The sequence below is a fragment of the Thunnus albacares genome, chromosome 12 (assembly GCF_914725855.1).
Source record: "Thunnus albacares chromosome 12, fThuAlb1.1, whole genome shotgun sequence".
NCBI lineage: Eukaryota > Metazoa > Chordata > Actinopteri > Scombriformes > Scombridae > Thunnus > Thunnus albacares.
The window spans coordinates 20,611,289-20,629,868 of record NC_058117.1 but is presented as its reverse complement, the minus strand read 5'-3'; the positions used below and the strand labels follow the sequence as shown (position 1 = coordinate 20,629,868).

The 18,580-nt window shown below is 37.1% G+C and overlaps 2 protein-coding genes across 3 annotated transcripts; both read right to left on the bottom strand.

Annotated features, from left to right (window-relative positions):
* Window positions 1-222: 222 nt before the first annotated feature.
* plxdc2a (plexin domain containing 2a) lies at window positions 223-12,361 on the bottom strand. 2 transcript variants are annotated; one of them, XM_044367955.1, is made up of 14 exons: window positions 11,794-12,361; window positions 8,306-8,532; window positions 7,660-7,803; window positions 7,292-7,361; window positions 6,445-6,567; window positions 6,189-6,307; window positions 6,011-6,110; window positions 5,772-5,867; window positions 5,366-5,447; window positions 4,255-4,315; window positions 3,911-4,145; window positions 2,366-2,401; window positions 2,045-2,202; window positions 223-721 (listed from the first exon to the last, which is right to left on the bottom strand). In XM_044367955.1, the coding sequence occupies exons 1-14, from the start codon at window positions 11,888-11,890 to the stop codon at window positions 506-508; spliced, it is 1,764 nt and encodes a 587-aa protein (XP_044223890.1). In that variant the 5' UTR covers window positions 11,891-12,361; the 3' UTR covers window positions 223-505. The 2 variants fall into 2 exon arrangements, with proteins under 2 accessions (XP_044223890.1, XP_044223892.1); XM_044367957.1 differs by having other exon boundaries at window positions 2,045-2,199.
* A 1,831-nt stretch (window positions 12,362-14,192) lies between these two features.
* LOC122994184 (peptidyl-prolyl cis-trans isomerase FKBP1A-like) lies at window positions 14,193-17,665 on the bottom strand. Its single transcript, XM_044368740.1, has 4 exons — window positions 17,539-17,665; window positions 17,397-17,444; window positions 16,190-16,302; window positions 14,193-15,630 (listed from the first exon to the last, which is right to left on the bottom strand). Exons 1-4 carry the CDS (start codon window positions 17,573-17,575, stop codon window positions 15,505-15,507), a joined length of 324 nt encoding a protein of 107 aa, XP_044224675.1. The 5' UTR covers window positions 17,576-17,665; the 3' UTR covers window positions 14,193-15,504.
* Window positions 17,666-18,580: the final 915 nt, after the last annotated feature.

The window sequence follows — 18,580 nt, the reverse complement described above, 5'->3', positions numbered from 1 at the left end:
GATGAAGGTGGGTGTTATGGTGAGGAATTTAGTCTGTATTTTTGAGATGAGGAAATGACACCAGAATATGACATTCCTCCTTCTGAAGATGTGTGGGAACAACACATAACAGCTCTGGAAAATAACAGCCGTCTTTGAGAGAAATGGTCTCAAGACAAACATTCAGCAGCGTCACCTCTCGCTCTTTCTGACGCTGCAGTAAACATGAGCGAACGACCTGAGCGGAGTACAAAAAAGCTTTTTCTCTTATTTTCCTGTAATGTTTGTTTTCACAAATATATCACAGGGAACCAGTCTTATGGCTCATTCAGTCTTAAAGCCACACTGTTGCATAAAATATTCTGTAGTAACAGTTTCCTCATAGAGGTTTGACGTTTTCCTCTCTGAATGCTCCTATTCTGTCCTTAAAAGTGAACTTGAGCAACAGCTGAATAGAAAATAAGAAAAGCTTCATCACATAGAGAACCAGCTCCGTCCCAAAGCCTTCTGGGATATGCAGTTTTAGTCAGGAGCTCTCTGAGACGAGGAAACGCTCCCTCTGATCAGGAACTATGAATCCTTCTTTCTGTTCACTCTCTCTTCTAACTGACATGACAAAGGCCTGTTTGGGGTCGATGACCACCGCGCTGTCTTTGTCCTGACCGGGAGCTTCCACCTCGGCGTAGGAAGGCCGACCAGAGCCCCGTCGGAACTTCATGATCGGCCAGCGGGTCGGGCGTCGCTGTGGGAGGAAGGAACGACAAAATATTAAATATGTTGAATATGAAATGTTTTAATTCATTTTTTGTAGTCCCTACCATTCATACCAAATTTCATGGTAACCTGCCAGAAATAGTTCAATAAATAGAATAAAACATTTACATACTTAAAACTTTTATGCATTTAACTATTTATTGTCTTACTTTGTAAGGAAAGTATGTGTCTGCTCAGCGAGGGATGAATAAAGCTATTGAAATGAGTTTTACTAAATGCCCCTTAAAGGATAAGTTCACAATTTTTCCAAGTTTGTCTTAAAATAATTGTCAGTTTTGGACATTGAAATAGGTTTTGCTCACTGCAATCATTCCTCCTGTTCATACAGGCCATTAAAAGATTCATTCTTATTATGCCTTCAATGTAAGCGATGGCGGACAATAATCCACAGTCTTGAATACATTTGTGCAAAACATATGTTGATGAAGTTTGTAAGAGGCTTCAGCTACCCAAATTAGTCAAATCAAGTGGAGATCTTCAAAGGTTAAAAGCCTTTTCGGTACAAATTTCCCTCTTTTTGTTATTATCCTTCCACTGCCACACAACAGGAAAAACACAAAGAAGCAATTTTGCACTAAAAAGACTAACTTTAGGAGATTTTCACTTGATTTGATTAATTTGGACAGTCGAAGCCTTACAAGCTTCAGCTATACTTTTGAGTACATTTTTCCAAAAACAAGGATTGTGGATCTTGTTCCCCATCATGTACATTGAAAGCTTGTTAGAAAGGGATCTCTCAATGGTCAGTATCGACACTTGACTGTAGTTTTAAGACAGACTTTACAATTTAATAACAACAATTTAATACAAACTCATGTTTTGAGGAGAGCCACAGTTCAAACCAAAGAGAATGATGTTTTAAATTCTATTCAAGTTCTCAGTTTACAAAAATGTGTTCAAAATTATCCACATGTAGAGTTTTCAACTGGATTGAAGGTATCATAAAATAATGGGCACCATTTTTCAGTTTTAGATGTTTATAGTTCACTCAGCACAAGTGCAATGTAGCTTCAGTGTTGGGATATGTGGATACTAAAAAAATGTACAGAATACGGTGGTAGATGCAGATAAATTATTGGATCTTGGTGCTGTTTGAAAAAAGGTCAGTCAGTCACACAAATCATATTGGAATGATGAATATCATGAAAAATGACATGCAAGTCTGGCTATTAATTTAAAAAATACTTTGAAAATGGGAGCCAAAAATGCGAAGAATGGGCTAAAACTTAAAGACATGGTCCTTTCCAGGGAAACGTAAGTGTATTTTTGTGAACTCATTGCCGTCACTGACCTCCATGAAGAAGAGGCTGGGGTTGGAGGTCGGGTGGTTGTACATGTAGACAGAAAGAAGGACGGCTGCTGCCATGATGACCATCATCATGACGATGCCCGCCAGGAGACCAATCTGTAGCTGCTCATCACTGTCTCCTTTGTCGTCCTTGTCTCCTGCTGTACAGAGGTGAGGGTGAGACTCTCAATGATACCACTCAGAGTCACGTTTTAGACATATCAGGTGCGAATATAATGACGAGAAGTAAAAGCATCATTGACCTGATACTGATCAATGATCATCACAGATATAAAATACTGGAGGTGAACATTAATAACTTACGTGTTTCATTGATGTGGAAAGAGATCTTTGTGTCATCTACAAGAAAAAAAAATCCATTAACTTATAGTATTCCATGTACCTTTGTGTCCATTTTTTTTTAAGAGTAAAAGAAAAAATCTCATACTTTGAACAGAGTGTCCATGTGTCATTATTTACATTCTTGTTACTGTCTCAGAGTAGTTAATTTAGTTCTTAGTTGTTGATGTAGTAAGTCAGTAATTTAACATTTGTCAGTTTTTATTGAAGTATTTTAGCGTACTTGACTACAGGTGAAATCATATATGAAGTTCAGCTCCTAAAAAGCGTCAGAATATTTACCACTTTGCAGCAGAGGTGGGACAAAGTTGTTTTTACAAGTCACATAAGTCTCAAGTTTTGACCATGAAGTCTTGAGTCAAGTCCCAAACTTTCCAGTTCCAGATGTAAACAAGTTATAATATTCACTTCACCAAATTTTATCCCATTTTAATCACATTTTAAACAACAGTTGATACAGTAAATTTACAAAAATGGATGCTTTCTGTTCTTACTTTATCATATGTGCCTTGGTATGATCTTCCTCCGACACAATTACAATCATTTGTAATTACTGAGGGGAAAGTTTAGCATGTTGCCTTCTGCACTTTCGAACATAATCGGAAGGTATCATCTGTCGGACTGATTCAAAGTTAGTCCGTTGTCTGGAAAATGAAGAGTTGATTCTCTGCACACTTTTTAAAAAACATTTTTTTAAGCTTTGGGCTTGAGGAGGATATCAAGTGATTTAGTCTTTTGATTTTGTCAACTCAAGTCTAAAGTTGTCAGATTCATGACTACAAGTCTGACTTGTTTCTAGATTACATGACTCAAGCCCACAACTCTGATTTACACCAAACATTTACACAATGAAGAAAAGACTGATTGTGCAATTTATTATGTCATTTCCAAAATTTCACTTAAAATATTCAAGTTTAATCTTGTCAATTTGAAGTTAATATCCAAAGCATCCAAAACATTCTTCTACATCAAAAAAGACATTTTAGGATTAACTAAACTTTACCTTTTCCTTCTACTTAAGTAAAATCTCAGTAAGAGTAAGTAAAACATTTAACTTTTTCAGCTTACAAATAAAAGCAACTACATATACACACATATATTCTGACCCAACCAGGATACAGAGTGATACACATACTGTACATTGAGTCTTCCTTCAGTAGCTGAGGACACTATGCAGTATTTAACATGGCGCTGTATACACTCAGCAGAGAGCTAACAGAGGGCTGGGAAATAGCTGACCACTTGACCCTCACAGTGGGCGTGGATACCATGCTATGTGAACAAGCATTAATTCATGAGATGGTAAAGACACCTGAGCTTTAATATGTCCTAAATATTCACTGACGTTAAGCTGTCAAACAAGAGGAGTCTATGAAAGGTAGTCGTACGACTTTTTAAGTCTTTAAAGTTTCAAAAAAAGGACCTCATTTGCAAATGCTGCAATCAGGACCAATAAAACATACAGTTCACATTCACTACAGATGATGTGAAAGGCTTTTGTCAGCCTACCTTCTGCAGGTTTGCTGGTTGGAGGCTGTGGAGTGGCTATTGTTCTCCTGCTGCTAGTGCTGCTGCTGTGTGTCGATGGGTTTGTGACAGTGGACGTCTTGCTGAGGGGGGCGGAGGTCATGCTGGAGGTCCTCTGCTGCTCTGCGGTCACAGTGACTGGAGTGGTTGTGTGCGTGAGGTGGCCAGATGTGGCGTTTGTGACGTCTGTCATTCGGAGACACCGGGGATCTCGTCTCTGGAGAGGAAACATGAGTAAACTCTTTTGTTCAGACAGACGGAAGAGATGCTACCTTCACACGGAGTTAAACTTTTTGCAGTTTTATGTAATGTAAAATAATGCAAACCTCTTCCAGGCAGCCGAGGTCAACCCAGTCCTGGCGGTTACGATCAAAGCCGCTGGAGCATCTGAAAAAGGATATAAACATTATTACTGTGTGGAGAGAATAGCTGAGCTGTAATTACAGGTTTACCTTCACAAAGCCATCATTGGTAAACTTCCTGGTTGCCTTTCATAAAAAGCTGTTTCTAACAGCTATCAGACCAGATATCTTCAGTATCCCTGCAGTCTGCTCACAACTCAGCAAAACTGAATTTTAATATTATGCACCCTGGACTTAGAAACATTTCCAAGATTAAATTAATCTGGAAACGCTGCCTTCATATCAGGCATTCAAGCATCACATTAAAAAAATGTGTCATGACAAATTATTATTAATTATTCAATTATAATTATTTAAATGGTCAAGTTTTATCACGCTCATATATCTGAGATCCGGTTTTGGTGTGTTTGATGTGATTGTTGTAAATTATTGTGTTTTTATACAGCTCTGTGACACCTATTTTACACTGTCATTTTGGCCACGTCTCCCTTGTAAACAAGATAATGTACAGTAGCAGTCAAAGATTTGGACACACTTTCACATTCATTTAAATGAGAATATGTCTCCAAACTTTTGACTGGTACTGTATCTCAAGAACATTCCTGGTTAAATAAAAGTTAAATAAATTTAAAAAAAAACATACAAGACACAGTATTAACAAGGTGCAAGTAGTGTATGAAGTTTGAATCAAGCTTCAGATTATTCTTCAAAATCAAAAGTTTGTGAAGTTATTTCCATTTTCTTGTGATCGGTTGCCAAATTCTTTCAGCTGTGACATATCTAAAATAAAATACTTTAAATTTAGATAATGTAAAAATTTACATCAACTCCAACTCCTGAAAATCAGCAACATGCTTAATTTAAATAGCCAAAACTGTAGTCAACAGTCTGACTCCCAAACAGGATCATATTAGACATCCTGCATATCACAGCTGCCACTAACCATGGTTTGTTCATCTAAATTCAGATGCAGAAATGTAAAGAATTCTAAACATTTTCTATTATTAAAATACATTTCAGGGACTGTGCAGCCTTGTCAGTGGTATGCGCTCTCCCGAGTGCTTTTCCAGTTTACCTTTGTAGCCGACTGCACCAGCTGCAGTTAAAGCCGATCTGAGAAGTGACACATGGACCACAGCTGGAGAACTGGAGACATGCTGAGAATAAAGACATACAGTGAAGACTGTGGAGGAAGAGACGGCTTTGGCTTCTGTAAATAAAACTTGAATCCAGTTTTTCAGGCCATCCTGCAGGATAGAGCCAACTTGCAATGGCTACTAATGTATTATTATTTCTCTGTACATTTTCTATATGAGGACAAAGAATTGTTAGGCTAAAAAAAGTAAAAGAAATAGACATTTAGATCAGGTTCACTGCTGATCTAAATATACACGTAGATGTGAATCTATGAGTGTTTTTTTTGCCAGCTTGCCAGCAGCACTTTTCCTGGTGTATTCAGACTTAAAGTAGGAATAACTTACTAGGAAGAGGTAACATCTCCACAGCTGTGGAGTTGGAGATTTTGGACTTGAGGATGTCGACTTTGTGATATTCATAGATGGTTCTCCTCCGAACATCTGAAATATATCAGAAAGAATATAATGTTGTTAATAAGTGATGAGGCCAAGTTGTTTAATAAATCGTCTGGTAAAAATATAGTTAAACTAAAAGGATTTTTCCGGCTTTAAAAAAGCTTAAATACGACAAGTTTGGCACTCACTGGGGATCTGCTCTATCTCATGAAGCACCACAAAAGCATCCGACAAGCCCACTTTGACGGGATGATTCTCGGTGCTGATGTTGCTGATTTCAGACGGAATCTATAAAAGAAAATAAAGCTGTAAGATTAAACTAATTTCACCTTAAAAGGAGAACATGAAAGAGAAAAGAAAAGTCACCTCTTTGTAGGCAAAGACAATGCGTCCGTCGCTGTGCAGAGAGGCCTGGAAGGTGAAAGTTCCCAGATTGACGTTGTCCTGGAGGTGAATCTGGTTCCACTGCACCACCAATGCAGTGCCTAAAGGTAAACATACGTACAGTACACAAAACGATGAGCTTATATTCAGGTTAATATTCTACATTGGGCCTACAAATTAAAGCCACAACTCATGACAGTTTAAATATTGTGGTCATGAAAACACCACTCTTTCTTACCATTATCGCAGTAAAACACAGAAGAGTTTTTGGAAAGACTTGGGTCAAAATTCGCCATCAGAGGAGCGACGTACTGAGTGGCTGTGAGCATTCGGTGGATTATATCTCCAGTGTAAATGAAACCTAGGAGACACAAGCATGTGTATGTAGCCATCAGTTGTTTGTAGTGCAGGCAGACACAGTATTAATTAAAATTAGTCATGTCATGACCTTTATTAATCATATAATGTAGCTCTATATTGTGGCAGAAGCCAGGATTTTAGAAATACTGAGGTCATTTTCATCAAGTCATTTTTCATGCTTCATTAATGGAGTTAGCTGTTCAGGTTTTTGTCTTTATTTAAAATTAAGCTTCATGGAATTTACTCCAGCAATTAACAACTAATAAACTAAAATGAACTTTGTTTTAATAATTAGTACCAATTTACACATTTTCTTCCAGGAAACTTCCCAGGAAATTTAGAGGAATGGATCCATATAATTAAGTGTCTGCATGAATAAACTTGTGGTGGTAAAATATTGAATCCTTTATTTATTTTGTTGGCCAAAAGTCGTCAAATTTAAACGTATTGAGTCTCAAAATACTGGAATCGGTTAAAAAAAAAAAAAAAAAAGTACCAACCATGTGTACATTTTTAACTCTAACATTAAACTCTTCCTAGATGCTAAAATCCCAGATTCCCCAGAAAAAACACAAAGGACACGACCTAAACTGTAGCTACAGTCCTGTACTGTATATACCTGTAACTTAAATTAAGACTTTTTCCTCAAAAGAATACAGATTAAACCTCATGATTCAAATCTCACAATTTTTAGAGAAAAGATGCACGTGTTGTGAGAGACTCACCTCCTGTTGCCACGGTGATTTCCTTCAATATGTGACCGTAGAAAGGAAAGTTGAAGGAAAGATTTACTCTCTGGAAGCAAAAAAAAAAAAAAAAGACAAAGTACACTAACATTAGTATGCTAGAGGTGATCAACAACTAATGACAACAAAAGTAAAATTTTAATTATGTTAAGTTTTACTGTAACTGAGAGCAGAGTCAGTTGTTGTTTGTGTGGAACATTTCACTGTACTTTGATCCTTTCAGACAGTAAATAGCAACTTTAATAAACTATTCAAATAAATCCACACATTCAAACTGAAACATTTCCTCCAGCAGCTATTTAATTTACATAAATGTCCACACATATCCACACAGACTGATTTCATACCTCAGCCTGTCTGTGGGTGCTGGACAGGAAGCCGTGGACCTTCCAGTCATCCTCCTCCATCTCATCAATGTTCACCCACAGCTCTTTACTGGCTGCGTCTCCAGACCCGTAGATTTTAGACGTATAGTAGGCGTGATCAATGTCCTGTCCAAAAATATGGGGGTTGAAGTGCTTTAATTATATATTAATAATTTATATTGCTCGCTATTTCTCCATATGTATACTTAATTCTCACAGTAAATGGAAAAAATGTATTTAATTTAAAAAAAAAAATCCATCTACTATTATCCAAATGTCATTACTTGCAGACACAATTTAAACAAATTTTTTCACAAGTGTCACCTCTAAAACCCTGTTTACTTTCCTAAAAACATTACTATTTACCTACAATACTACGATACCTACATCATTATGTTTGTGAAGTTTTATTGAAGATTCTGGACTTTGATACACAGAGAATTTCATCCAATTGTTCATAAAGAATCTCAGCATGCAATGAACTTTAACAACATGATTTTTACAGTCTAACTCACATTTTCCAACAGTCACAACCCAAATTATGTAGCTAACTAACATCCCATTTAAATAGGAAACATATTAATGACATTTTCTTTTCACCACTGACTTTGATTTCTTTGAACTTTACCACAATCTGTGTAGAATCGTCGTGTCCCTCCTCCATCAGCAGGTCTGGGTTCGACTCTTCCGGCAGGTGCTGGTCTCTGTAGTGGCCCCTCTTATCTGCAGCCCAGCCAGGGGTCCCAGACCTGGGCCTGGATGCCCACCTCCTCTCTCTGGATTTGTGGTTTCTGGCAATTACATACGGCCTTTCCTCTGGAGGAGACAGCCCCTGCGTGTCTGTACGGTAGACCCCTAAGAGCCAAAGAGAAGCAGATGGGTCGTGATCACACTGTTTCCTTCTCTAATGTGTCTCAACTGTTCCAAAGCTTTTTCGTGTCCCGTCAGGAACAACGGACATGACAAACAGGAACAGCAATAAACTGTAAATTCCTGAGATGTGAGCTGATCTCAAACATTTTAGAGCAGTCTTAGCACAAACACAGGTACAAAAGTTTTTTTTCCAGAGACCCATTTCTTAAAGTAAATATATTAAAAAATGTGTTTTTATGACCAAGATTTTTGCTCTGTCACAATTTTAACAGTTTAAGACCTAAAGTGAATAAATAATTAGTCTATAACAAATTGGTCAATTAGTGTAACATTAATTTACTGAATTTAAACACATAAAATACAGGAAAAAGACATACAAAACAAAAACAAGGCAGCCACAGCTCTCAAGTTTAGGACACAAATTAGCTAAAACACATGTAGTAAAATAGCAACACTGATAAAAAAGACAAAACACTAAATATTAAAAAGTTAACAGAAAAGCAATTTTAAAAATATCATTGAAGTCTTTCTCTGAGCATAAATGCCAAACATCAATCCTCAAATATAAGGTTTCTCACTGTTTTCTATAACTATAAATTGTATATTTCTGATTAAAGACAAAAACAAGCAGTTTGAAGACATTTTTGGGCTGTGGGAAATTGTGCTGGATGTTTTACCACTATTCTCTGACGTTTTATAAATTATGAACCCTTAAACACGCAGCGGCCCACCGGTGGATCAGTCATCACAAACTCATATTGTGCAGCCAAACATTGTTCAAACTCACTGAACTGAGATTGTTAAGTTTCCAAGTATGATATCAAATACCAGATATCAATTATGGTGGGCTGAATTTTGGGGAAATGATGCACAAGACATCTAAAATATTTCTATTAGATGGAACGGTGCAGCCGAGTCTTGGGTTTGAATGTTGCACTCAGTGTAAACATCAGGTGGCTTCAATGAGGAGCTTCACAAGCTGATATACAATATATGTTTAGATGGTATGATACTGTTACTGTGGAAACAGATGCTTTTAACAACCTTAAAAGCTACTTAAATCGGGGAAACTGTATGTTTTATCCAGTTAATTGTGTGCAAAGCCTCCTTCAACATCTCAAACATCAGTCATCTCCTGTATCTCCTGCTCTCATGCAACAGGACATAAACACATCTTCAGCGTGTGACATGTGGCAAACATGCGTGGTCTCCCCGTCATTCTGCCCTTACAGTGACAACACTGCATCCAAACATTTCTCTTCACAGCAGAGGGTGAAAGCATGCTTCACATTCTTCACACCAGCAGGTCCAGGACCAGGCATGTGAGACCGGGCAGTGGTGGGTGTTGTGTCTATATTTCTGTCATATGGTGGCCCTGTGGCTGCAGAGGCCTCCACGTGTGTGTGTGTGTGTGTGTGTGTGTGTGTGAGAGAGAGAGAGAGAGAGACATGGGCAGTGCACCGATGCTACATAATCAATGTGCAGTGGTGGAAGAAGTACTCAGATCCTTTACTTAAGTAAAAGTACCAATACAGCAATGTGAAAAACCTGCATGAAAAATAAGTATAAGCAGCAAAATGTACTTAAAGTATTAAAGTAAAAGTACTTGTTTCATCCCTCTGACTGATATATTATTATATATGACATCATTAGATTGTTAATACTGAAGCATCAGTGTTAGAGCAGCATGTTACTGTTGTAGCTGCTGGAGGTGGAGTTAGTTTCAACTACTTTATATACAGTTAGCTAGTTTAGTCCAGTGGTTCCCAACCTAGGGGTCGGGCCCCTCCAAAGGGTCACCAGATAAATTTGAGGTGTTGTCAGATGATTAGCGGGAGAGGAAAGAAGAAAAAACAAAGTTCTGATACACAAATATGTTTTCAGTTTTTGGACTTTTTCTCTAATCTTTGATTTTTGGTTACATATTGGATCAGTTGAACATTTATTGAAATGAAACCATGTGAGAAGTTTAGAGGGGGAAAAAAAATCACTATTTGGTGGAGCTTTTAACAACTCATAGACATCTGAAATGTGACCCGACTACACACTGCTTTGTGTAAGCCGTCAAAAGCGAAAAAGGTTGGAAACCACTGGTTTCATCTTTAACAATGTGTTGTATTTTAAAAGCTTGTTATATTATTCATTGTGTCAAATTTTCATCTGAAAAGTAACTAAAGCTGTCAAATAAATGTAGTGGAGTAGAAAGTACAATATTTCCCTCTGACATGTAGTGGAGTGGAAGTATAAATAGCATCAAATGGAAATACTCAAGTAAAGTACAAGTCCCTCAAAATTGTACTTAAGTACTGCAGTACTTGAGTGTACGTCATTACTCCTCACCACTTCTGTCTGTATGCAACTGGTAGTTAGCTTGCATACTGTTTATATGTTTATTTTCACCAGTTAAGCCACTGATGACTGCTACAGTTGATGTATTTAGTTTGTACATCGACAAAAGTCAGATTTATCACACAGTTCAATAAAGCTCACCAACTGCTGCTGCAGCTTAGTCCACAGTTTAATTCTCACTAAAAAATAAATCAAAGAAAACCGCAGAAATGAGGCACAAACACGGTCACAAACGCTCTGCTTCTTTCACAGAAACACACAACACACCTGAACCCAATTACACCTTAATTAAGTCTCTATCAGTCACCTTGAAATAAAGATTCTCCGCCTGGTGGTCGGAGGCGTAAAAACAAATAAACAAATAAACAGAATCACACTGAAAACGGCAGGTTAGAATTTATATTATATCCCGCTGTGGTTAAAATGCTGTGTCAAAGGGTTTTCACCAAGCCAAGAATAAAATACACGAGATAACACAGAATGATAATACTGTTTTGCATTTTTGGAGATTTCCTGTGAAGAAAATGTCAAAACATTTGCAAAAATGATCTGCAACTGGCATCTTCAGTCCAAAAAATATTATTAGCATTTAAACAAATCATGTAGTCATCATCATCATCATCATCATTGTTATTGTTGCAAGTATGGAGAGATGAAATAAATGACAAAAACTTCACAAAGAACCAAACACTGCAAACATACAATGACACAGTATCTAAATTACAGGACTTGCTAGTTAGTGTATTGACTTGCAGAACAATGCGGAAGTAGCATGTGACTTTAAAAGAGAAAATAACATTAAATAGGTTGAAATAATATTCAATATACAATAATATGTTATATTGTGCAAACTGTCCTCCTGTTCCTACAAACAATGATGATTTTATGACTTACCATATGCAGATTTTAGCTTCATGAAGCTTATTTGAAACTGGAAAACAATGATCAGTCCTGTAATAAGTTGAACAGTCTTATTCATGGTCATCGACATCCTTTTTTCTCAGTTAACGCAACTTCACAGTGCAGAGAAACTCATGAATGGACGCAAAGTGAGACTGAGCCTGCAGCGTCTCACTGCTGCTGGATGTCAGGTTAGAATAATAATTATGATAATATTAATAATAATAATAATAAAAGCTCCCGGTCGCCTAATGAAGAAAGTTTCTCATCATGTTTTTGTCCGTGTCCGACCTACAAACCGCCAGCAGACCGACTGTGCGTAAGTTCACTCTTCTCAGGAATGAAATGAACGGTTGGTGATGAGAGCCTGAACCTGGGGAAACGCTGCCTTCACGTGTCGTCGTAATTGTCAGTCTTTGTAGCCCACAGACAGAACGAGGATTTAAAACAAGTGTGTTCAACAAAACGGTGCAAGCGTTTATTTTCATATGTGTTCTTGTTGCAGAAGATGAGGGAGCTCAATGTGTCAGCGATCAGTTAAACTTGATGAATAGTGAACTTTTTGGGTTGGTAAATCAAAGTGAAGGCCAATAAACATTTTAATCACTACATTTCTCTACTGCAGCACAAAATATTACCTATTACTTATTTATTTGTTGCAGTTTTCCCACCTTTATTGTACACCAAAAATTGGGTTCTGGTCGTAGCATTGACATATTATGAAGAGAGGATGAATGCACATTAAACTCCAACGAAGAAAAATGCTAGACCTGTAAGCTGAACAGAATATTCATGTTTCAATATTGCTTTCTGAAGAGTCCTCGGTACATATACTGCAAAGAAACAATAAAACAGAATAAGAAAAACATATCAAACAAATGTGGTCGAAACGTCCGTGATGAAATACAATCAAACCTCTACGTGCAGTTGTTCAGATTACCAGGTGCAAGTGAAGGCAACAGAGGTTGATGCAGTTACAACTTCCGCCCACGAGATGTCGGAGGATCGTCGATAATAATGTGTCAAGGTTATGATTTGGTTTAAGATCTGAAAAAAGGGAAAGACGCCACTCATACTCGCCACTATTATTATCATAAACAAATGAAACTTAATCTGTTGTATGTGAGTAACATAACAAATGTAGCCAACTGTAATATAATATACAATCTGCCGTAAACTAACAGTCACACAACAATCTGTAATTTGTCGCCGTGTCTGAAGCGCTGCTGCAGACCTGATAAGATTTTATAGATTATGAAAATAACCATAGAAATTCTGCGGTAAAACTGCTAGAACAACATTAACAGTCTTACTTAAAGCTCTCTAATACTGTGATAGTACGAATAAACACAGAAACTGGGCTACAATCACAATAAACGTATTGTACGCATTTAAATATGTTGTTTGGTTTTTTTTTTTTAAAAAAAAAAAAAAAAAAAAAAACATAATACACCTATAGCTGGTCTAAATGAAGTGATGAGGTTGGTGATATTGAGATGTGATGCTCATTTTTCCAAATGCTTGAACATTTTTATGCACAACTGAACACAGTGTGGCTTCACTACACGAACTTTTATGTTTTGAGTATTTTTGTTGGGCAGGTATAATAAATACATTTGATTTGAAAGTTACTTAGAAATAAAGAAATCCACAAACTCTTCACTTACTTGAAAATAAAAGTTCTATAATCATATTCTACATTTGAAGGTTTCTTATATATTGCATTCAGCCACATTTGGACATTATATTTTTGATATCATATTTTATATCTATTATTCTATTTTTTTGTATGTTTACTTTGCCCATTAAAAATAAATGAAGGAATTGTATAAATATATGAATAGTAAACACATTGAACAACGATGAATTAGAGAGGAACTGGCTGGACAGGTGAACTCTTAAACACTATTTAAAGAAATACATTGGCCCTTTTGTGGTAACCAATGGTAATTATAGGTCAAAATAGCTACTTTTCAAATAATTTTCAACTCAACTGAATTCTACTTTTGCTTAAATAGCATCTAAGATATATACTATTTGCTTTGAGTCTCAAGAAAAGCAGCAACAGAGAAGCTGTTTTACTATTAAACTGTTGCAGACGGCTGCAATCCGTTTATGACAATCGACCTAAACCTGCAGAGCACAATCCAGTTTGACAACAATATTGTTTTCATGAACACATTGCAGAAGTCTGGCGTGGTAATCCCTCCAAGGAAAGTACTGAAAGGCATCAACCTCTGCTGGCAGACATCAGAGCAGGCTTTCAGCTTTGACGCATCAGTGACTTACAAATAGTTTGATTGCAGATTGCAAAGATAACTAAAACTTGTGTGTGTTGCAAGTACTTCAAACATAAATCTAAATCATATTTAAGACAATAAATGAAGCATGACTATTGTATACTCTTTTTAATGCAAGAATGTAATACCCAAATTTAACAATTTCAAATGGCTGATACCAAAGAAAGAAAACATTAAGCACTATGACATAATACAAGGACACTTCAGACAATTCATGTTACGGCAAAAAGCCTCATAAGTATAGTACAAGGAGCAAGTTTCAACATCTGTTCCTAATACTATAAATGGCAACACAAGTAGTGATGATAAATGAAATCATACGCCAATTTTTGTTTCTAAACATGTGAAGTGTTTCTTTACATTGTGTCAAAGTTTCAAGCCGTCAAACTCATGCATCTTTTGGAGGGATAGGTTTACGCTGGAAAAAAACAAATAAACTTTTCATTAAAGGTGTTTCATTTGCATTTTATATACTAATAATCTTTACTGCACTACCTTTGAGACATTGGAATATTTATGCACTAACTAGACATTTGCTGAGAAGACTGGTAGCCTCTACTACATATTTTAGAGCCACACATTCAGATTTTGTGATCATTATTGGTTTATGGCACAGAGCGAAAGCTGCTTTTTGTACAATGTACAGCACTCTAGTCTACTGTTCCCTTGTTGTTTTGCTCTTATTCCAGTATGTATTTTAAGTGCTTTCTACCACCTGAGAGATAAGTCAAATATATGTAACAGACAAAAGGTAAAAATGAGGCTCAAATAAATCCTGAAAGTTTACAACCAAAGATGATATCTCAACCGTATGTCCAAACAACAGAAGGGGGACATTACACATGGATTTCTTTATAGGAATAGTTCAACATTTTGGAAAACACACTTCCTTGTTGAGAGAATGATACTGCTCTTCAGTTTGTATGGAAAATATACAGCCATCACCAGCAGTCTGTTATCTTATCTAAAGCATAAAACAGGAGGGAAACCCATTAATTAGTGAACCTTAGAGGTGCTGGTAGGTGGATTTTGTTACCTTCAAGCAGAGCCAGACTAGCTGTTTCCCCATTTCTAGTCTTTATGCTAAGCTAAAATAATCCTCTCATGGATGTTTCATATTTAACAGACAGAAATGTGAATTCCTAATAATGTTGAACTACCTCCTTTACAGTTAGTGGCTCTGAGTGTCATCACAACACCAATAAGATTATTAGCATTGGGACATATCAATTCACTCAACCATGATCTCATTAGTCTCAATTTTACCAAGATATCAGAATAATTTTTACAATGATTTATTTGTGTTTATAAATGCTACTGACAGCACCTTTAATTAAACAAGTTATTTGTGTCCGGGATGAGGGTGGAATGAGAAATTTTGAGGAGCAACCTTCAGCTTAAACACTCAGCAATTCAGCAGCTCCACTTCAAAGATGAGGGTGGAATTTCCTGGGATGATGGGAGGGTATCCTTTACTGCCGTACGCATAATCCGGCGAGCAGGTCAGCTTGGCCACCTGGCCCACGCTCATCTGTGGAGGGTATGAAGGGCAAGTTACATAAAAAGGTAATAATATGGTTTTAATATTTGTATTTTTGGCATCTCTATTAAAAAGGACACTGCTGTGATTGATTATTACACTTCTGTAATGTTGGGAAACTCACACGTCTTGTATTAAAATAGAACAGTCAATATCTGTCTCTGTCAATATAAGATATCCTGACTCCAAGAAAACAGTGGATCCTACATTTTCTGTAACATAAATCAATACTGCCATTTGTGAGGTCTTCTCTGGCTGGAAAATGCTGACTTTGTTACAAATTTAAAGTCTGAACACAAGCTGGTATATTTTTTCAGACTTTGGAAATCTCCAGCAGAGACTTGCTTCTCTATTCATGAGCCCTTTCAGTCGTCTTCCACTTCTATTTTAATTGATCAGCAGTACTGTGACTGAACGCATCCTGTGTAGACACAGATAAAGGCTTCAAGCTGCTGCTCTTCTTACTTCAGAGCAGTATTCTCCATGAAGAGTAATCTGATCTTGATGTGTATTAATCAGTGGAGTGCCCCTTTAAAGTTCCTCTCCTTACCTGAGCTACACCCTCATCCCATCCACGAATGACTTGACCGGCTCCAATTTTGAATTTGAAGGGCTCTCCCCGGTCCCTGGAGGAGTCGAACTTTTTCCCATTTGTCAGTGTGCCTGTTCAATATTAAAGTTAAAGTTCAGCTTTTATTTGTTCCCAAAGGGCAATTGATTTTGCAGCATAAAGTACAACATAAAACAAACATGAAATCACATTAGCAAGATTAATACAGACTCAGCAGCACTGCATCAATGAACAAGCATAATCATCAGAGCAGCAATAACAGTGACCATGATGACTATCCTGTCATCCCCCTACATAAAATATGACCACCACAGCATTAAAAAAAAACAACAACAAAAACACAAAAAACCTCTATCAGTAGTGTATGACTTATTTTTAGTGTGTTAGAAACACTTTTCAATGCAACTGAGTGATAAAAACATTGACAATTGCACAAAATAGGACAGAATTTCACATTTTAAAAGGAAATTTGCTCATGTGCTTTCTTACCGAGAGGTAAGATGGCAAGATCCATCATGCCGCTGTCATGCCTTTACATTAAATATGAAGCTATAGCCCGCAGCAGCTGGCAAACCTTATCATAAAAACATGCTGGTAGCCTGATTCGGGCTGGTGGATTAATATTTTAACACTTAGATTTCATTAAACAAATATATAACGTGTAAGAAAAGTGTATGAGTTAGAGAAGTGCTGAAAAGCTGATTTTTTTTTTTTTTTGCTCTGGACAGAGCCAGGCTAACGTTAGCCGTCCCCCACGTTTCCTGTCTAAGTGCTAAACTAAGCTAAGCTAGGCTAGGCTAGGCTAGGCTAGGCTAACCGTGTCCCAGCCGTAGCTTCATATTTTACGCACATACATGAGAAAAATACAGATATTCTCATCAAACTCTCGACATAAAAGCGAACGAGCCTTTTCTAATCCCAAATGACTAATTATTAACTTAAGAAAAGGAAATACAATAGCATAACGTTAACATTTAGCGAGACAAAGTGTAACGCCAAGTAGCTTCATTCAAAGCTAATAAATGTGTAAAGTGGCGAATTGCGCACATTTAAAAAAAAAATCGACCAAATGTTTCCATTTATGTAAAGGAAATAATCTATTTTAAGTGAGAGTGTGTGTGAAAACACACACACACACACACACACACACACACACACACACACACACACACACACTGAGTCTTACCGACGTAATGCACGCTAACAGTCTGCCCTTTCTGCGGAAAAGTCTTTCCTGTAAGAAGGAAAATGAACGTTAAAACTGGTGTCTTTCTTACAGGGAATATATATTTACATTTATAAAGTAATTAGAATAAAAAAATCCTTACCGTCTCCGGGTTTTAGGGTCTCAACGTCCACTCCCATTGTTCCTGACTGAGTCTTCCCTCTTTCACACTTCCTAAGAACAGCCTGTCTCTATGCGTGCGTGCGTGCGCGTGCATGTGTGTGGGGATGCACGTCACGTGGTTGGGAGGTTCTCGTGTCTTTTGTTCTGGCTGTTTCTTTTTAGGCGTGTGTGTGTTTGCGTGTATGTGCTTGTGTGAAAGAGGAAAAATGTGACTGAGGAAAGAATCAGTGAGAGGGAGGGTTGCAGTTGTAGCTTATTGCAACTAGAATAAATAGGATCATACGTAAAGACTTCCCCCCAGACATGAATTAAGATATATTAAAAAAAAAAAACTCTGCTCGGAACATGTGTATCTAATATTTTTTTCCCCCAAAAAAGTTACCTTTTGACTCAGACACTGTGCAATAACCCTGTAACACTATAATACCCACAGTACCTACAAATTATACATATTAATTTAGACTTAAAGCAAAAGTAATCATACCTTAATTTGAAAATACTCTGTTACAAGTAAATGTCCTGCATTAAAATACTACTTAAGTAGAAGTACAGATGTGTTTTGCTTATTGTGCTTATTGTTCTGTCAGTTGGATGTTTGAGCCTCACTGTGCAGATTAATGTATGTGCAGAGTTTGACACTAGAAGGCTGTTTTCACATTGATCTGCTATGAGCAAGATTTGTGACATTACAACAAGTTTGGAGCCAATCATAGCCCAGTATGCAACTTACACAAGTGTGATGTGGAAACTTGATGCCTCTACTCTGCTTGGAACAATAATGTGTGTCTTATATGGTCCCCCCCCCCCACCCCCCGCCCCCGTATCCTGTTTACAGTTCACAGAAATGGTTTCACCGGTACATATTCACTCCGTGTGTATATTTCTGAAGATTATTGTGCATACTTTCTGTAAGTACACTGAAGCAAAACCGGAGCCAAATTCCTTGTATGTGTAAACATACTTGGCCAATAATGATTCTTATTCTGATGTGCACTGGAGACTTCAGGTCTCCACATCACACT

What these genes read in the sequence shown, in the direction of transcription:
- plxdc2a (XM_044367955.1), bottom strand. Translation starts at nt 11,890, where the DNA reads ATGTCGATGACCATGAATAAGACTGTTCAACTTATTACAGGACTGATC. An exon ending in GCACCCACAGACAGGCTGAG is followed by an intron (nt 7,362 to 7,659) that starts GTATGAAATCAG and finishes TTTTGCTTCCAG; the next exon opens with AGAGTAAATCTTTCCTTCAA. An exon ending in CCAGCCTCTTCTTCATGGAG is followed by an intron (nt 722 to 2,044) that starts GTCAGTGACGGC and finishes TTCCTCCCACAG; the next exon opens with CGACGCCCGACCCGCTGGCC.
- LOC122994184 (XM_044368740.1), bottom strand. Translation starts at nt 17,575, where the DNA reads ATGGGAGTGGACGTTGAGACCCTAAAACCCGGAGACG. An exon ending in GACCCTAAAACCCGGAGACG is followed by an intron (nt 17,445 to 17,538) that starts GTAAGGATTTTT and finishes TCCTTCTTACAG; the next exon opens with GAAAGACTTTTCCGCAGAAA. An exon ending in TGTTAGCGTGCATTACGTCG is followed by an intron (nt 16,303 to 17,396) that starts GTAAGACTCAGT and finishes AATATTGAACAG; the next exon opens with GCACACTGACAAATGGGAAA.